The following is a 20,796-nucleotide window of genomic DNA, read 5'->3' as shown; positions in this document are numbered from 1 at the left end:
ATTTCACAGCTCAACTACAAACATGGCTTATCACCTAAAAAGGGTAAGCTAACTTGTCTGCGTTAGGTTGCCCCGTCTGTTTTGAGTAGGCTATGTGAACATATCAGAATTGGCATATTTCAATGTTTTAGTCTAATAATCGTTTTATAACAGCAGGCGCACCCGCCCGCAACGACAGTAGCATCCCCCAGAACACACTGGATGTTAAGTCTCCTCTATCATCCAAACGCAAAAATAATATCACGGAAGGAATTGTCGACTTTTTTTATTAAAGTGGACGTGCCTTGTGCGTTTATGAGTAAAAGCTTTAAGCTAATAGTCTATTCGTGTCTCAGCCGCGAAGCTGAGCTTCAGCCTCGCTCTGTGCGAGGACACGCACAGAGCAGCTGAAATGATAGTGTCTGTCAGTTATTATAACACATGACAAAAACAATTGTCTAAATTATGTTGCATATTCCTCAACAGTTCTTGTGCTGATATTACTAGTTGACAGTACTATTGTCGGAAATCATAGGCTATGATATTGCGCAGGTGCATGCACGTGATGCAATGCTGTCAGAGCCGTCATTTCAGTGCAAAATAATTAACTGTTAGTTAAAAAACGATTTAATATACTGCAAATAGCCTATTCGTTTTTTAATGTTTATTTATAATTCATTTAGGCGGACAAGGCTACCAAGTACTGCGTAGCTAATTAATCTAACATTTTTTAATCTTGCAGTGGAATGAAAGGAATATGTTTCACAGCCTTGAACACAAAGTACTTGTGAACGTTAAACTCTTAGAGCAGAGAGAAGGTCCTTAGGGTGAATCCCAATTCTGTCTTACCCCTTCCCCTTAGTTTTGCACATTCACGTGAGTAAGGGCTATCCCAATTCTCGTTTTGATCGAGGGGTACCCCTCGGTTTCAAGTAAACTCGCGAAAATGCTTGGTTTTAAGGGGTATCTACCACTCCTTGATCAAATTGAGAATTGGGATAGCCCTTACTCACATGAATGTGCAAAACTAAGGGGAAGGGGTAAGGGGAATGGGCAAGACAGCGAATTGGGATTCACCCTAATTCTGGAACATACAGATGAAGGAGCCTTGAAGTTGAAGATTCTAACGTCTGTGCAGACAATCCTTATAATCTAGAACATGCAGATGAAGGATCACTGAAGAGAAGATTCTGAAGTTGGTGCAGAAGATCCGAACAATCTGGAACATGCAGATGGAGTATCCTTGAAGAGAAGATTCTGAAGTTGGTGCCAAGATCTTGAAAGTGCTAAGCTTGTGGTCGTTTTTGCGGTTTTCAAACTCCCCAAATTCACTTCTTGCTGAACTTCTTTGTTTCTCTCTTTAGAGCTTCAGAGTCTTGAGAGAGAAACTTCACAGCTCCACAGAGTTGCACTTCGAGCGTAGAACATCTTGGAACTGCAAACTTGAACAAGAACAACTCTTGTCTCAGAGGGAACCTTTTTAACCTCTCCTGAGAAGGGATTTTCAAATTGGCGGCTTTCAAATTCAACGCTTGATTGGCTGACGCTGTCAGAGGTGGCCAATGTATCTCTGGCATGAGGTTAATTTGCATAGCTTAAAGTTCATGTTTAGAACAATGTCTTTAAGGTTTTTCCTATGCATAATTCACTTTTCAAACCAATTCCAGATTAACCTAGACATTGTGCTGAAAAAATAAAGACTAAACATCATTGGGTAATATTGAACTTTTACCCATGCATCAATGTATACCTTAAAAGATAAGTTTGTTTATTTTGCATGTACCCAAAAAATTACTCATTAAGTATACTAGGGATGCACGATATATCGACCACATATCGATATCGGCCGATAAACATAATTTTTAATGTTATCATTATCGATCCGATAAGAAAATTAGGCCGATATATTAAAGCCGATAGATAGTGGATTATTTACTTCAGCTGAAACACTTCAGATGCACGCTGTTCGCCATGATGGTTTTGAATTGCTTGATATGATTGGAATCACTTCGGGAAGGAAGATAGTTAAGTGCAACATATGCAGCACAAATCTGTCATATAGGCTTCATAACATTATAATGAGAACACAACTGTAAAAGAATGTTGTTGTTCACCAGTGTTTCAACACCAGCACAGTCAAGTTTGCTTCTGCATTTGCGTCATTTTGTGCAGATATAAGCCGTAATATTATGTTTATGTAATATAAATATCTGATTAATCTCATATAGGATGTTTCTCGTTGAGTTAAATAACCCGCTAGAAAAGTTCCTCAGTTTCCAAGCACTCATTGTCATTAGCTACAGTGAGCGCATTCAAATAGCAATGCAAAACATTAAAAACTATGATTGGGACTGTCATATAGCCTACATATCATTATAATAGTATACACATTCAGCGCACGCAGCTCAAACAGCAATGACGTCATTTGATATAGTAGGCCTAATATTAAAGATGTTTACTATTACTGTAATATTAAAAATAATGTAAAAACATTGAAACATCATTATTAATAACTAGCACTTTTTTGTTCTCGTATTATTGTCATCAACAATATGGTTTGATTAAAATTTCCTTATTGTCCGTGCGAAGGCTATTTCATTTTATTTATCCATGGCACATGCATTTTGTTTCTTTATATGCAGCACACTGTTATCCAATGACTTTTTTGTTTGCATTATTTAGGTAAATTATTTTATTTTAAAGGGATGGTTGATTATGATTTCACTTTTCTAACTTTAGTTAGTGTGTAATGTTGCTGTTTGAGCATAAACAGCATCTGCAAAGTTACAATGCTCAAAGTTCAAAGCAAAGGGAGATATTTTCTTTTATAGAAAGATCACTTTTTAAGGACTACAACAAACGACTGACTGGGATTACACGAGCTTCCTCCCGGGTTAGTCACATCACAAACCCCAAAATTTACATATACCATTCCTCGCAATAAAGGGCTCGGCTAAGAACAAGCTGTTAAAGCTCCTAGATTTTTTGGTGACACTTTACAACAAGGTCTCACTTTTTAGTGCATTAACTAACATGAACTGACAGAGAACAATAACCTTTGTTAATGTTAGTTAATAAAATATTTGTGTTTATGTTAGTCCACAGTGCTTTAAACTAATGTTAACAGATCCAACTTTGGATCTTAAAAATGTCTTAGAAAAAGTTAATTAACATTAACTAAGATAAATAAATGCTGAAGAAGTATTGTTCATTCATTTTTGGTTCATGTTAACAAAATTAAATTTTATTTTAAAGTGTTACCATTTTTTAATAAAGAAAGTTGGCCATAGGAGTGTAAAATGATTATTAAAATAATCAAACTAGGCTACTGTATTGTATAAATTAGGCTATCAAAGTATATCAAAATTTGAATTTAGATATAATCGGCCAATATATTGGTTATCGGCTTTCAAATGTAAAGAATTATCGGTATCGGCCAAAACGTTCATATAGGTGCATCCTTAAAGTATATGCAGTTCTTTAAATATACATGAAGATTTGCTCCATTTTACATAGGAAATCCATCCTTTGTGTTTGGTGAGTCTGAGGCACTGTGTAATTCATGTAATTCGCCCATATGGCCCACCAAGAAATCCAATTGGACATGGAGACTCACCATAGACTACAGAGTAGCCAATAAACATATTGATAAAAATCACCCCCCTAGTGGCAGATCCTTCCACAATTTGTAATAGCTTACCATTAGAGTGTAAGATTTTTTCAGTAATTGATATGTCTAATGGATTCTTTTCTGTATTGTTGCACAGCCAGCCATGGTTAGCTTTCACAGTTGACTATGAGCAATACCAGTCGACACGTTTGCCACAGGGATTTCAAAACTCCCCAACCATATACCATCAGGCTGTCAGACAAGATTTGTGTGACCCAGAATGTCCGGTAAAACAGTCCATGATCCAATATGTCGATGATATTTTGATTGCCTCAACAGATCACAAGGTACATCAAACTGAATTGGCAGCATTGTTGGACTATTTGCATAAAAGAGGACACAAATGCAGCTTTCACAAAGCTCACATTGCTAAAAAGCAAGTCACATTTCTGGGTCAAACAATTGGTGCAGGAAATAGATCCATCACACAGGATCAAGCAGCTTCAGTCAAAACCATACCTCCGCCTACTACCATTAAAACACTCCGCTCATTTTTAGGAACAGCAGGTTACTGTAGACCATGGATTGAAGAATAAGCCTCAATTGCTCAGCCTCTCAAAGACTTGTTGAAAGGCCATGGTAAAGATTCAGATACTGTTTGTATGGAAGAACTTCACTTTAAAGCGTTCAATGATTTGAAGAGAGCACTATGTCAAGCAACAGCATTAGGAATTGCCCAATCTAGACCCTTTGTGCTTTATGTCCATGAACACTTAGGGTTTATGACTACATGTCTAATGGAAGATCATGGGGGCAGTTTACGCCCAATTCATTACTATTCTGGTAAACTTGACATAGTCGCTCAAGGTATGGGCCCATGTCTTACAGCAGTGCAGGCAGTTCATCTAGCTCTTCAGGCTTCATCAGTAATGGTGTTAGGTCAGACTGTAAATGTAAAATGCCCTCATGCAGTGTCCGCACTAATGAATCAAGCAAAAGTCACTTCTGTAACCTCCTCCCGTTGGGGAAATTGGTTAGCAACTCTCACAGCCCCGAACATTGTTTTACAGCATGCACCAGTCACGAACCCATCCTCATGTATGATGTCTGCAATGACTGAAGTTTTGTTAGAGGATGAAGGAGAAATGACTCACGATTGTGTTATGCTTACATATACACCTACGAGTGAAGTAAAAGAAACTCCCATAGAGAATTCAGAATTTGAGTTGTTTGTTGACGGTTCAGCTCAAGTAATTGAAGGTAACAGACGAGCAGGTTATGCAGTAACGTCCACTACTGAAGTGTTAGCTTCAGGACGTCTTCCAGATCATTTTTCAGCTCAAGCTGCAGAACTAGTAGCCCTTACAAGAGCATGCACGCTAGCTTCAGGATCGGTTGCAAATATCTACACAGATTCCAGGAATGCTTTTGGGGTAATTCATGATTTTGGTGTCATTTGGCAAACCAGACAGTTTCTAACTTCTGCTGGATCCCCCATTAAGCATGCTGGATTAGTGAACGATCTAATGTTTGCCATGAAACTTCCAAAGAAATTAGCATTGATCAAAGTGTAAGCACATCTCACAACTCTGCCTCCTGAATCAATAATTGATCTGTACAAAGACGTTCCTCTGTATGAAGCATGGACATGGTTAGACAAAGGAGCCACAGTGGATTCATCCAGTTGCTGGACCAAAGGGGGAATGTATGTCGCTCCCGAATCACTGTTGCCATATTTGGCTCAACAAATACACAATTTGGATCACAGTGGTCCAGCAACGATGAATCACAGGTTCTCAAATCAGTGGTGGAAGCCAAAATTCAGAAATGTAGCCACAGAAACAGCCAAGAGGTGTGTTACACGTCAGAAAAATAATGATGTACCAGCAGCCACTACACCAGCAGCACATACCCCAGCCCCACCAGGACCATTTCGTCACCTGCAAGTTGATTACATATCATTGCCTCGTCACAGGACACAGTTCACAGGACAGGTAGTTAAGGAAATGTCTAGAATTTTGAAGATTAAGTGGAATCTTCACTGCCCATACAGGCCACAAGCATCAGGACAGGTTGAACGATCGAACAGAACAATCAAAACCAGGCTAAGCAAAATGCATCAAGAAGGAGTACCATGGGTCGAAGCGCTGCCAGCAGTACTGTGTAGTATGAGAGCATCACCTAACAGAACATTAGGACTGACCACTCATGAGATTATTACTGGACGCCCCATGCAGATGCCAGGTGTGATTGATCTTAGAAATGCTGATGTACACATGGCCTCAGATGCCCTGATTGCTTACTGTGAAAACCTAACAAAGGCAGTACAGAGTGCCAAAGAGAGAGTTGAGTCATGTTGGCAGACTCCACCAGAAGGTGGACACACAATCATCCCAGGTCAATGGGTCATGATAAAGTCATTCAGAAACAAGCCATTAGAGCCTAAGTGGCATGGACCACATCAATTGATGTTGACTACAGCAGCTGCAGTATTGTGTCAGGGAAGGAAAACCTGGACTGTAAAGTCACACTGTAAAGTTGTTCCCCCACCAAAAGGGATAGGTAAGGACACAGAACCAGTGTGGAGCCCGGGGAAGATCCGAACGCAACAGGCTTCGGAGGTCAACCTTGGGGTGAAGACTCCCTCATAAGTTTTCCCCATCCACTAGTCCATCCTTACCTCACTGTTCCTTAGTTGTCAAAGGGTTTAAGAAATAGGGAAAGAGGTGTCAAAGGGTTTAAGAAATAGGGAAAGAGGAAACAACAAAGCAGACTTGGAAAAGATTACAACCCTAGTGTTTGAACAAATACTGCTCTACTGTCTAGAAGACTCGAAAAAAGTTCACAATCCTAGTGTTTGAACAAATACTGCTCTACTGTCTTTTGTTTTTCTTTCTTACTCTGTGCAGATACCACTTGATGACTGCCCCGAGACCGATACGCACCAACCTCCTCAACTGCATATGAAGCCACAACCTCCAGAAAACAACTAGACCCACTGCCAAACCAACTATAACGAAAGAAAAAATACACAACACAGAGACTAACATACGAAACCTTCAGTCATCCATCAACATGATCAAGATTGTCGTACTACTAACCATCATGGACATCACACAAAGTGTGGACTCCAGAAACAACATATTCTTAGAGCTGATTGATATGTCAAGAAATGCCTTGTTTGCTGGAAAGAACGTTTGCATGCCACACGCAGATGGCTGCATTCCAGGAGTCACTTGTGCACAAACCTGGTGGTCCAACAAGACATTCTTGATCTTTTCAGCAAAATTACACCATATGACTGAAGATAATTCTTCATGATTTGGAAAGTTGTTAGGTAAACCGTGGATGTGGGTCAAGGAAATAGCAATTCTGCTGTTGTTTCTTCTACTGGCGTACTGTCTATGCGTCCACAGTATCAAGTGCTTCATTCAACAAATGACTCACGCCACTCATGAAGAAATGACAGTTCCAAACAGAAAAGACTATTACCCTTAAGAACTTCACGGATCCTAATTGTATGTTTGTTTCTGTTTTAGCATGCAATTACAGAAAACCAACACAGAGCATGCGCTATGTGCCTGTAACGATCACAAGTTACAATAATGAATTTTAAGTGTCTAAATTTGTATTTTGTGAGAGTTATTAGAACTCTCAAAGAGGGAAATGTAGTGTTACAAATTTATTAAATGTTTAATTTAGGTTCAACAGTATTTTTAACTGAGGAAGTTCACACAAGTGTTTACCATTTTGAGGCATAGATGAGGACATTAAACTTTGGTTACTTTTCAAGAACGGCTGGGCTTTTTGTCTCTATGATAATGTTAAGGTTTGAGTGATCTCATCAGGCTGATTGGATCAGCATCTCAAACCTCTGAGTTACACTGTTATGCTGACAAGATCAGGGCTGTGGAATTTCCGGTAAAGTGCTGATTCCTGTACTTCACATTTACATGCTTTGTTCAAATTGCCTCCCCCTTTATATAAATCCCTCCCCCTTTGGAAGGATAAAACCCTGTGTTTTAGCTATTGAGTTAGACTTGATGACTGCAGCTACCGACAGCTCGTGTTCTCAAAGAATCCTGCTGAAGATACTACCAAGTCTCCTGGTCTTCTCATCTGAGTTTCCAACAGTGTTAATCCTCTAGGGTGAACTTTTTTCTGGAGCACGTCTCTAAACTGAAACCAAACTCAGCGAATACTTTTCACACAGGCATGAGCAAAATCTATTTATAAACATTTATAAACACAAAAAAAGTTTCTACTTTTAAATGATTAATTAAAAACGAAAAAAAATAATTCTGTTTATAAAATCTGTATGAAAAGAGAGATGTCAGTCATTCTCATGGCACCATCTAATTATCTGCTAATGTGAACGCGCTATTGAAACGCAAATGATCTGAAGCGACCCATGCAAACCTGTCAACGCCCTCATCAGCTTGCATCAAGTTTAATCAGATTCATGTACTTTACGTGAGTACTTGTACTTATTAATGTACTTTACGTCTTGTGACGCTGTGAGGAATAATAGCGTAATAGTAATAATAATCCTATAAAAATTTACCTCAGAAGTGCTGGTTTCAGTTTCATTTCGAGGAGCAACGGATCCAGCTGAGTATTGTCATTTATATGCCCTATATTAATATGTCAAAAAAATTATGTTACAGACGTAATATGAATGTTTAGAAAAGATTTCATTGACCAGTTTTAGATAGATTATAAAGTTTACACTGTAAAAGACTACTGCCAAATCAATGAAGCTTTTGTTTGCAAATTTCTGCTCATTTGTTAAATATATAATATGGAATGTTTTGTCAAAAATAAAGTAGGTATGTTGAATTATCAACTAAGATGTTATTAGCCCTATAGTGTTTGCTCCAATGTATATTCAAACTAAAGAATCCTTAAAGGGGCACTCGGCAACTCTAGCTATTTCTTCACTGATTTTCATTTTTGTTGTCGCATTTTTTATAAACGAGCTCCCCCTACAGCTGCGAGGCGTATATTTCACAACAATGTCGTTAAAAAAACTCACTTGCGGCACCCTCCTCCCCCTTTCTACCGCTGCTCATGTGCATTTGTTATTATCGGAGCCGGCCAACTTTATCGTGTGGAGCTATGTCTACCGAGGTGGGTAATACATCATACACATTGAGGGCGGCGTGTGTGTTTATGTCGAATTGCCGTAAAGCAGTTCGTGTTTCTCGCTCGTTCTCGCTTCTCACGAGACTTCCTAATTCCAATTTACCAGGACGTTAGTCCTCATGTTGCAAGGTTGGTTTTCCGCCTGGGAACGCTGGGGGGAGCTGGGAATGTCACCATTCTCACCGGAACACGTTATTTAACCATCCAAATGATTTCTAAACGGTTTTATTAAGTTGAAATAGTTGCCGAATGCCCCTTTAACTTTGAAATTAGTATGATACACTTTATGCCTTTTACAAAAGAAAGATTACACTTGAAATATTGTTCAAATTGAAATTGTTGTTAATTTATCCCACATGTGAAAACTTTATAAATTAGCAAAAATCTATCTATATATTTACAATGTAGATGTAAACAAAATTTAAAAGGTCAATATTAGCCTTCTCATCAAATTATTTATCATTTTATTTCATTAGTGACAAACTTGGGGAGTTTAAATATTCCAAAATATTTCTGAAAATACAGTATGAGAATTAACTGCACAATTACTAGAAATGTGTACCTTGGATATTATACAATTTGCATGCATACAAAATTTGTGGAAAGACATTTTTTTTTCCAAAATGTTTCCAACTCTAACTTTGAACCAATTCTGTAGAATGGCCCATATAGCCTATTTGAATAGGATGTGTTACCAGGTATGACTGTGTACTCAAAATGTGCTATTGACTTTCTTTTATATTTGGATTATATTGTTAATTATATTCTAAATAAACTACAAGCAAATACACATTTAATCTTTTGGCCTCACATTCTTTATCGTAGTTCCCGCTCAGTGACATACCTGACTGAAAGGCTCATTATGCATGTCATTGTCTTATCAGGTGTGAATCACAGCATTATTCATGATCATTCATGCCCTCACGCATATTGCCTTTCTAAAAAAGTGCCTTACAAAATTTAAATCAATGTATTTTTTATGTGAATGAGAAGGCAGGATGATTTTCACATCATTTTGAAGCAAAAACTCTAGGCTATAACATCCATTAGGCAAAAGTCTTGTGGACACATATTTAGTGTGTGTTTTGTGGCCTTATTTCTGAAACTTACATTTTTTATTTTTTCAATAACTATGCATAAATGTTATTCTCTCAAAAATACAAACATGTACATACATGTTGCTCACATATTATGGTAGCCGTTTGTGCTGAAAAGAGTGTAATGACACTTTTGCTTTTAATATGTTTAGAACCAACTGAATGCCAAAACATCTAATAGGACCCCACAAACACGTTAGACCCCTAAGGGTTAAGAGTTATTTCCTATAGCAAGCTGTTTTAACACTAATCCCATAGTAGCTTCATGAATGCAGAGTGAGCAGACAGTTTTTCCCATCTTTCTATTTTCTCTCACCTGATAGCAGCGATTTGGTAGATGGGACACTGTCATCAACCTCTTTTTGTGCCAATGTTTCGGAGCTTCAAGCTGCCAATTTTAATGTGCACGGCTAATTAATTTATTCTTGACAGCCCAATTGGTGCATTGAGCTGAACAACAGTTCATGTGTAAGAGTAATTTTCTTATTGCAGTGCTTCCCAAACTGTGTGCCGCTTTACGGTCCTGCTGACTACCCAACGCCTGTCTGTGTGCTATGCTCAGAGACCCTTGCTAATGAGGCACTGAAACCATGCAAGATACGTCATCACCTCTAAACAAAACATGGGTCGTTTGCCAGCAAGCATCGATCATTTTTGGAAAATAAATTGAAAGATTACCAGCATCGTAAAAAAATGATCAAGTCAACCTGTGTGACGGGTGGGGAAAATGAAAAGACAGTGACAGCATCGTATGAGATAAAGACTGATAGCTACATCTGGAAAGCCCCACACCATAGATGAATCCTTAATTTGACCAGCTGGTAAAGCAGATGGTTAGCATAATGCTGGGAAACAATGCAGTTAAGCAACTTAACTTGATTTCTTTATCAAACAACACTGTCAAGCGCCGAATTAATGATATGGCCGAGAATCCAGCAGCAGCTAATTTGCAGAGTTTGAGTGAGTTGTTTTTATGCAATTCAAATGAGTCCACAGACATCGCGGGTGATGGTGAATTTGGAGCATTCCCTAGGTATGACTGTGATGGAGAAATTGAGGAAAACTTTCTTTTTTGCAGACCTCAACATTCAAACGCATCTGTGGAAGCTATTTTTGACATTCTGAACGATTTCATAATTTCCAATGACATCAACTGGACAAAGTGCATTGGACTCAGCACCGATGGTGCTCGTGCTATGCTGGGTCGACACAGTGGAGTGGTGAGCGAGTCAGAGACATGGCTCCGCTGCTCTCTCACGTACATTGCTGCATTCACAGAGAGGCATTAGCCGCTAAGAGAATGCCTATGGATTTAAAGGGAAAATGAAACGTCCATGTTTTGGCACTGGTAGTAGCTAGATATATTAGAAAAATCACTTCGCCTAAAATTTTATTTTAAAAAGTTGTTAAAACCACAGATGACGAAATTATTTTTGTAATTTCTAGCTAGATATCTAGCTAGCGAGTCGCATTTTTGGAGTGACGTCACAGCCTATGTAACGGGGTTGGTTGGTTCCGTTGGTGAGTGAAGAGAGTGAAGCGTTCCTGGACCGGACTGAATACGCACTTGATTTGAAATGGAGGAAGACAAACTTGAAAGACCTGTTGAGCCTGTGTGTCCCATTGCGTATGCATTTGAGCCGATACGGCGTGGGAACCGAGCAGTGGTACATCCCTATATCGAACAGCCAGTGGTGGTTTGGAGCGAAGAGTGGGTTGGCAACGCTACCTGATGTCAGTGTGGCTGTTGTACTGCGATGCCCACCGTGTCAGAGTCCATCTGCTGTAAAGAGGCTGATATAGACCATGTATTGCGTTGCCAATTCTGCATCAACATGGCGCGCACATTTACCATGCTGTGCTGGGAGGTAGACGTGTTGGAAGTGGTAGTTTGTTTACATCACGTTACACAGCATGTTATGAAAACAACGTTTTCCTTTTGTCTTCTGTTCTGTGGCTCCTCAGTCTGCATCTTCCTCTAAGCTACCTGTCTTTCACTGTCTCTTCCACTAACTTACCTCTGTCTTTCGCTATCTCTGTCTTTCGCTATCTTTGTCTTTCATTATCTCTGTCATTCAATATCTCTGTCATTCACTGTCTCTTTCACCATCTTTGCCTTTCGCTATCTCTGTCGTTCACTATCTCCATCTTTCTCTATCTCTGTCGTTCACTATCTCCATCTTTCTCTATCTCTGTCTTTCACTGCGTTTTACAGAACTCATCCCAGAGTCTTTAAAGCCAACCAACCCTGTGACGTCACAGGTTATAATACTGCACAATGGCGGCGCTCTTGCCGCGAAAGATATAACGGTGTTTCTTTTATATGTTTACATTTGTCATGTTTCTTATATAAGTTGATTATAGTGGAAATCCATCTTGTTAATCATGTAAACTTGATTGACTGCTTCAAATCCCCTTTAAGGTGGGATCAGTAGTTTTTGAAATATGCTGTTGGCCTTTGTTCATATTTGAAATCAACCCAAACAAACGCACTCCTTCATTGCTCAGCCTCCAAAACTCATAATCTAATTCTAACAGCCGAGACGGTCTCGAACCCCGATCCCCCTGCAAGCGAGTCAGTGCACTAACAATGAAACTATACAACGTATTCACTAGCAGTAGTTAGCGCGACTTTCACTAACTGGCCTCTGTTACACGCAATCCAAGAGTGGATGTCCATGGATATACAGAAGCAATTTCCTGGTCTGTTTTCAGGCCTTCCCGATTAGCTCAATCCAGCGCTGGAAAGCTTTTCTAATATTAACACGGGTCCTAAAGCTCTTGCCCAGACATAACCCTTTGTTTTCCAGTAATTTCTTCTGAGTTTTTCTCTTTTGTATTGTGTCTCATCTCCATTTCTGCAGTCTTTATTCAGTTCAAATCTCCCTCTTGCTCGTTCTCTCTCCTCCACCGACTCCACCCAAACAAATATATTTCTGTATGTGCGCATTACGCAGTAATGCAGGAAACATTAAACTAACATATTTCATGAAACTGTGAAGCTGCATTTTATTTCGTTATGTCTTTTATTGACCAATGTTCACTTAAAACTATTGAATAACTTGAACAAGATCAATGACAGTTAAAGAGCTTCAGGAAAGTGCAAATTCTCTGGTTTTTATTAGGAATTAAGTATTATATATCATATTGACTTAAATCAAGGCTGCAAACTAGGGTTGTCTGGTATAACGATACTTAAAAAAATGTCAAACTGTACAATATCATGATTTTCTAACCCAAACAGATGGGGCAAATGTGACAGAAGAACAACATGGATCAAACCGATACAGATTAGTCCTGTCACTTTAAGAAAGTACTCAATGTCAGTGGACACTTGTCCACAGAATCTGTATCTTCCATTCCATTCCACCATGGGCAATATCAAAGAGCTGTCAAACATCAGGGACCAGATTGTAGACCTGCACAAGACTGGAATGGGCTACAAGACCTTCAGCAATAAGCTAGGTGAGAAGGAGAAAACTGTTGGTGTGATTATTCAAAAATGGAAATACAAAATTAAAAATCAATCGCCCTCGGTCTGTAGTTCCATGAAAGATCTCGCCTCATGATCATGAGAAAGGTGAGGGATCAGCCCAGAACTACACGGGAGGAGCTTGTTAATCATCTCAAGGCAGTTGGGACCACAGTCACCAAACAAACCATTGGTAACACACTACGCCGGAATGGATTAATCCTGCAGCACCCGCGAGGTCCCCCTGCTCAAGGCGGCACATGTAGAAGCCCGTCTGAAGTTTGCCAATAAACATCTAATGATTCAGAAAAGGCTTATAGGACGAGTTCACTGTATTGAGGGGCCGGTGGACGGAGCCATGCACTTGGGAACGCAAAAAGTCGGACGCAGTTTGTGTTTCATAGTTGCACTGTTATCATATGTGTGGAGCATCTCCGTTTCTCAAACTCCACTCTGCATGCTGTAAGTTTGTGTTGCTTATAAAGTTCATCTGGGAATGCAGTGTGTGCCATTTCACAAGATAACGTATCCCATTTGTAAATCTACACCAGCACAGGATAACACATTTGTTTCTAAATATGCAAATTGTTGCTCATTGCGATCTCAAAATAAAAGATTAAACACTCGCTCTGAGTTTGCATGTTTTGATGTGCACATGTTCAAGAAATTACAGTGGCTGTCGCATTTCTATCGTACAGAAGTGACCAAATATTAAAGGTTAAGTGCACATTTGAATTAAATGTTGTTTGGCCAATATTAAACAAGGATTTGATCATGCCGTAGTGCAACAACAACTATCACCTTGGCGCCTCTGCAGGCATTGTTATAGTAATGTACATGTTAAGTTATGTGTATATTATTTTATATCATTTATTTTACATGGTGTATTTTAAGTGTTATTCAATAAAACCCATATGATTACTTGCTTTGATACTTTATTTGAACCCAATATTATTGCTTGTTATTATATATTTGTATTTTAAGTCATTTTAAAGGCTGTTGTTAACTTGGATCTATTTTTTTATCCGATTAATCGATGGAATAATCTGTGGAATACTCGGTTACTAAAATAATTGATAGCTACAGCCCTACTCATATTCAGCACATCAGTGAATTTTCTCACCGATGAGATCTCTGGCTGTCTCTTGATCTTCTTGTATGCGACATACATCTGACAGCTGCAGGAGTGAATCAATATGATATGGGTTGAGTTGCAGGAGAACCTGAAGGAAAAAAAGAGAAACGGAGCGTCACATACATAATGTAACGCATCGGTCACTCATGTGTGCTTTAAAGAAATCAAATCAGTCCACAGCTAATAGCATATTAGAATAAAATTACCACAATGTTGTTGGGCTCCATTGACTCGACCGCATCAAAAAACTTGAACTGGACTTGCTGATAGTCACGATTATGTTCAAAGGTGAAGTGCTGAATGCCATCTTTAGACTCCACTAGACTCATGGAGATACCTAAGAGACACAACTAGTCAGCTATATTTCACACAAATTATGTTAACAGTACCAAAAATTCTCTCAAACGCCCACTGCAATTCACTGCTCACAACCAAATACACAAAAATATTATAAATTGTATTGTAAACTTAGAACCACACAGGTCATTTAATATCTGTAATTAAATAAAGGGCTGCACAATAATGACAAAAATCTGATTATTTCAAGATCAAAGAAAGCGATAGGGGAGAGAGCTACATCAGTATTGGTGAGAGAATTTAACGTTCAGATATACTAGAAGATATTGTTCTGCTCCGAATAGATAAGTAATTTTGCTTCAGGTGCATAGACACAAAAAATAAACAAGAAAAATGCTAACCGCACACTGAATTCAGTCCAGACTAGAGAAAGTCTAGCAAAAATAGATTTTATTTTATAATTTGTAAAGTGCAAGTGAATAGAATGCTAGACAAGCACAAGCAGACATTTCAACATTTCTTTCTTCAGTGCTCACATTAAAACAAATATTCACCTTTTTTTTTTGTAATTACCAATTAGGGATAATCAACTGGATTAAATTAACAGGCGGTTAACATGTATGGCACAGAACATTACAAATGTACAACTGCAGCAAATAATATAGATATTACAAATATGCAAATAATATAAATACTACAAACAATGCAAATTAACACCATATGTTCAAAAAATTACAATAATAGTAAATAAACAATTAAAATAAAATAATATTAATAATAATAATAATAATACAATGAATTAAAAAAAAACAATAAAAAAAAATAAATAAAAAAATAAAGGGACCTTCTTTTACAGGCGGAGGGGTTAATCTGGCATCCCCAACCTGTGGCCACTCGATGGGACCATTCACATCTTTCCCAGGAGGTCATGAACACGATCTCTTCTACCAGGCACCTTTATGTCCAAAAATGCAAAAATGGTCCATTTTCTCCAGCTAGTACAGCTCGTAATATAGACCCCTTTTCTTGTGAAATCACTTATGTTCTCGCATTCCTACAAGAGCTGTTGGAAGGTGGACACACCGCTGCGTACCACACTGCTATTGCTGGCCAGTCAGTTAGAAAATACGACCTGGTGGTCAGATTTCTCAGAGGGGCCAGTAGTTTAAACCCGTCTCGCCCCAACACTGTCCCGTCCTGGGACCTGTCCATTGTCCTGAGGAGGCTTCGTGGCCCTCCGTTCGACCCGCTTACAATAGCCGACCTTCGGCTTCTCTCGCAAAAGACCACCCCATCTGCTGGTCAAGCGGGTTGGTGGTCTGCAGGCTATTCCAGTGGAGGCTTCAAGTTTGGGCCCAATGTCCTCTACGTAGGGTGACCAGACACCACACCCACTTTGCCAGGTTCGGGCCCTTGTGGTGTACATTGAGCGCTCTAGCCAGTTCAAACAGTCAGATCAGCTGTTTGTATGCTTCGAAGGCCACTCTAAGGGGTTGTCAGTTACGAAGAAGAGACTATCCAACTGGATAGTGGATGCAATATCGCTAGCTTACAAGTCCTTGGACTTGCAGCGCCCTATTCTACAACCTAGATGTCCCTACTCATCAAGCACAGATTTTGTCTGCTTAGTCGCTCCCCACTCTCTGGGGTTTTTACTAATGATGTCATGCCCCACGGGTTCTGGTTCCGGATCTGAGCCTGTATTTTCTGACATATTTTAAGTTCCTATCTCTCAAGTAGCCTGCCATAGACCAACGCTACTTTTCCGTCATCGAAGGGTAACGCCCATTTTTGGGGGAAAACAAACGGATTCCTCTGAGAACAGAACTCGCTCTAGATCAGCAAAGTTTCTTGATAGCAAAAATGGCACAAACATACACACTCTCTTTGCCGGCCGAGGACCGTGAGCGGTATTTAAAGAAGCTACGGGATACGGGGTTACAGAGGTGAAAAAAGGGCGTTGCCCTTCGTTGACGCAAAAGTAGTGTTGGTCTATGGGGCCCTTGGCATCAAGCAGCACAGGCTACGGAGTCACAGGATGGCCTTGCAGTGCGTTCCCCATAAGTGTCAAAAGACACTGATGCAAAGTGAGTGAACCATATTGAAACTTGATAACGGGATACTCGATAACAGGAAGGAACATTGTATAGCTTGCCGTGCTACTGTACCAATGCGACGCTGACTCTCCTCAGTCGAAAAAATCAGACTAAAATGTCTTTTAGAATGACTTAAATAGGCAGTCGGCCACGCCAATTTTGGCAGGTTGAAAAGCCTTTTGTCTGTGCAGGTGCACAGACGTGAACCAATCAGGCTTCGGTATTCAGAGAAAAACAGAGTTTTCCACATAAGCATATAAAAAACTGATGCAATATTTGTTCCCATTATCTCAGGGAACCAAGGTTACGCTAGTAACGGGAATGTTTTAGATACCAGAAAAAACAGGTGTCTTCTGACACAATCCAACATTTCTGGATCCAACATGTTTGGCTTTCCTGTCATGTCAGAAGAATTTAACCACATTTAATAACTAGCCTACCATATCAAACCTGACATTACTCTGTGAAATCCTGATGGGAATGAGACATTCTGAGTATATAAAAACAATTCACAACAGCCGCTACATCCTTGTTCCAAAGGAGGAAGGCAGCCTCAGGCCCACCCTCGATTTGAGATGTCTGAACCGCGCTCTGTTAGGACGGCCATTCAGAAAGCTAACTTTGAAATTAATTCTCTCACAGATTTACCCAGGGGATTGTTTTTTATCAGTGGAACTGAAGGTTGCATACTTTCATATCCAGATTGCCCCACATCACAGACAGTTCTGTGGTCAAACATACAAAGTGATGTCTTAATTATATACAATCCTACAATCGGACTGACCCTAGCTCCACGCACCTTCACGAAATGCGTGGATGCGGCCCTCTCCCCCAGAGGCGGATGGGAGTACGCATTGTGAATTGGAAGGTGGCACTATGTGTGCACAGATCTCTGCTCCTCAGCCACTTGGAAAGTCTGGGGTTCAGGATCAACCTAGCAAAAGCTCGCTGTCCCCCAGCCAAAGAATCCTGGGGGCAATATTTCAGATTCGGCCCAAAATGCCGGCCTGGATTTTGCCAGAACGTTCCCTGAAAATTCAGAGACTTGCAGCATCACTCAAGTTGGGGACAACCACCCCCTAGAAATGTTTCAAAAGCTACTGGGCCTCATGGCAGCTGCATCCTCAGTAGTTCTCTTTGGCCTATTACATATGTGGCCACTACAACACTGGTTGAAGGCCCGCATCCCACCTCGAAGACATTGCCATTTCTAGAAATTTGAACCCAAAGAAAAAAATGGTTTTATTTATAATTAGGACACAACATTTATCCGATTATATGTTAAGTTAGATGCATAATAGTCATACAAGACACAAAGGACAAAAAAAGCATTAATATATTTTATTTTTGTCTCTTACCAAATACCGAAGATTTTAATTTTTAAAACAACCAATGGACTTTTTTTTCAGGCTTGGAAAGGGTGATATTGAGTGTGGTGCACAGCCTTATTACATAGCCTAAGTCTTCACAAATCTGAAGTAATATATGATATAGATAGACACACACACAGCATATACATGTATATTAAATTTAATTTTTTCAAAATTGTTAGGCTATTTTAGCTAGTCTAACTGTGTAATATCTAGCTTTAACAAAATAATCACTTTGGATGGGCAATATCTTATCCTATAGAATAAGCAAACCACAGCAAAACAAATACTTGCCTATAGGTAAAAGGTTCTCAATTAATAAATACTCAAGTAAACAGTCAGTAATTAAATTAGAACCAAGAAAATGACAATGGGATAAATTAATACAACAAAGATACTGATAGATGCAGTGCTTTAAGTTTTTTTCCTCTGTTGTTTGATGAACATTAACGACACAGACAGACGACAGCAGGTAGGCTATATTAGGTTTTCACTTTAACCCTCAAGCGTCCTTCGTATAGCAGCACTCAATTGGTCCTTCGTGGACAAATTTGGGCACGAAGGTCTCAGGTATGATCCCAAATTTTTTTTTTAAATAAATGTCATGACTATCTTCGATAAAATTAAAAACTATCAATTTAAGCATTTATTTTGTGATTTGTTTGGGTATTTTAAATTTTATTTAGGTGTGTAGATTTTGTTTTTAGAGGAAAATAAAAACTATCAATTAAAGCATTTATTTTGTGATTTGTTTGGGTATTTTAGATTTTATTTACCTCTTTTAATGCAAATTTTTTTAAAATTTTTTTTAAATTTTTTTTTTTTTTTAAAAAGCCATGATCCAAGATGGCGCCGCGGATGGCTGCCTCGGTGCGGAGCTCTCCAGCTATTGTGTTGTTTTTGTTCGTTTGTTCTGCGTTTAGTCATTCTTTTCCTATCAGTTTCACCAAAGACGAACTACTGGACATTAGGAAACACACACCAGAAACCTTTTCTACAGTTTTTGATTATTCGGACGTTTTGCTGGACATTCTCGTCGGAGGGGCAGTGTTGTTGTTCAAACGCGCGTTCAGACGCAAACGCGGGAAGCGAGCCGGCGCGCTGGTTAAACTCCGCGAGCGCGGCCTGCGCACTGCACTCCCCAGCATTCATCTCGCGAATCTCCGATCCCTTCCTAACAAAACGGATGAACTTCTTCTCCTCACCCACACTAACAAGGATTTTTTAAACTCTGCTGCTTTGTGCTTCACTGAAACCTGGCTGAGTGAAGCCATACCGGACAACGCAATACATCTGCCGGGCTTCCAGCTGTTCCGAGCGGATCGCATCGCGGAGCTAACGGGGAAAACGAGAGGTGGTGGATTGTGTTTCTACATTAACGAAAGTTGGTGTTCAGATGTAACAACACTGAAGAAGATGTGCTCTCCTAATTTAGAGGCACATTTCATAAACTGTAAACCCTTCTACTCGCCTCGGGAATTTTCGGGAATTTTCCTCTTTCATTCTCGTGAATGTTTACATCCCTCCAGACGCGTGCGTGAGCGCGGCGCTACTCGCCTCGGGAATTTTCCTCTTTCATTCTCGTGAATGTTTACATCCCTCCAGACGCGTGCGTGAGCGCGGCGCTACAACAGCTGGCTGAACAAATATCTGAAACGGAACAAAGGTACCCAGACTCTCTTTTAATCATTCTTGGGGATTTTAACAAAGCAAATCTTTCCCGTGAACTACCAAAATACAGACAGCACGTTACATGTCCCACCAGAGACAGTAATATACTGGACCACTGTTACACCACAATAAGAAATGCATATCACTCCGTCCCACGGGCAGCTTTGGGGCTCTCTGATCACTGTTTGGTTCATCTTATTCCGACCTACAGGCAGAAACTGAAATCAGCTAAACCTGGAATAAGGACTGTAAAAAGATGGACTAATGAAGCAGAGCAGAATCTACAGGCCTGCTTTGATTGCACTGATTGGACTGTTTTTGAAGCTGCTACCAATGATCTGGATGAGCTCACAGATACTGTAACATCATATATAAGTTTCTGTGAGGATACATGCATTCCTACCAGGACATTCTTATCATTCACTAATGATAAACCATGGTTTACTGGGAAACTCAAACACCTTCGTCATGCCAAAGAGGATGCTTACAGAAGTGGGGATAAAATCTTGTATAACCAGGCCAGAAACAGATTGACAAAGGAGATCAGAGTTGCTAAAAGGAACTACTCTGATAAACTGAAAAACCAGTTTTCATCCAACGACCCATCATCAGTCTGGAATGGCCTGAGGAACATTACCAACTACAAGTCACCATCCCCTCGATCTGTGGACAATCAACACCTGGCTGACGATTTAAATTCATTTTACTGCCGGTTTGAAAAGCCCTCATTCACACCACACACCCGGTCTGATCTGCACTTCACACATTCAGCATCACCTCCTGTTCTCCAATTATCACTCCCCCCTCCTGCCATCCAACCTGAGCTAAAGTTTTCTGTGTGGAGGACGTGAGCCGAGTCTTCAAAAAACAGAAGACTAGGAAAGCCTCAGGCCCAGACGGCATCTCATCTGCTTGTTTAAAAGC

General features: G+C 39.7%; 1 protein-coding gene across 5 annotated transcripts in view; it reads right to left on the bottom strand.

Moving 5' to 3' along the window:
- The window catches only part of tcf25 (TCF25 ribosome quality control complex subunit), a 189,558-nt gene that overhangs the window by 106,576 nt on the left and 62,186 nt on the right, over positions 1–20,796 (bottom strand). For 4 of the 5 annotated variants that reach the window (XM_077248130.1, XM_077248132.1, XM_077248131.1 and 1 more), the window contains exons 7-8: positions 14,645–14,775; positions 14,427–14,526 (exon numbers count right to left, since the gene is read on the bottom strand). The exons of the other annotated variant lie outside the window; for it this stretch is intronic. In XM_077248130.1, coding sequence (XP_077104245.1) covers positions 14,427–14,526; positions 14,645–14,775 — 231 coding nt within the window. The remainder of the gene's footprint in view (positions 1–14,426; positions 14,527–14,644; positions 14,776–20,796) is intronic. 5 annotated transcript variants of the gene reach the window in all.

This window comes from Siphateles boraxobius, unplaced genomic scaffold, assembly GCF_051911475.1.
Source record: "Siphateles boraxobius isolate OS27281-9 unplaced genomic scaffold, OSU_SipBor_1 30, whole genome shotgun sequence".
NCBI lineage: Eukaryota > Metazoa > Chordata > Actinopteri > Cypriniformes > Leuciscidae > Siphateles > Siphateles boraxobius.
This window is presented reverse-complemented; position numbering and strand designations above follow the sequence as displayed.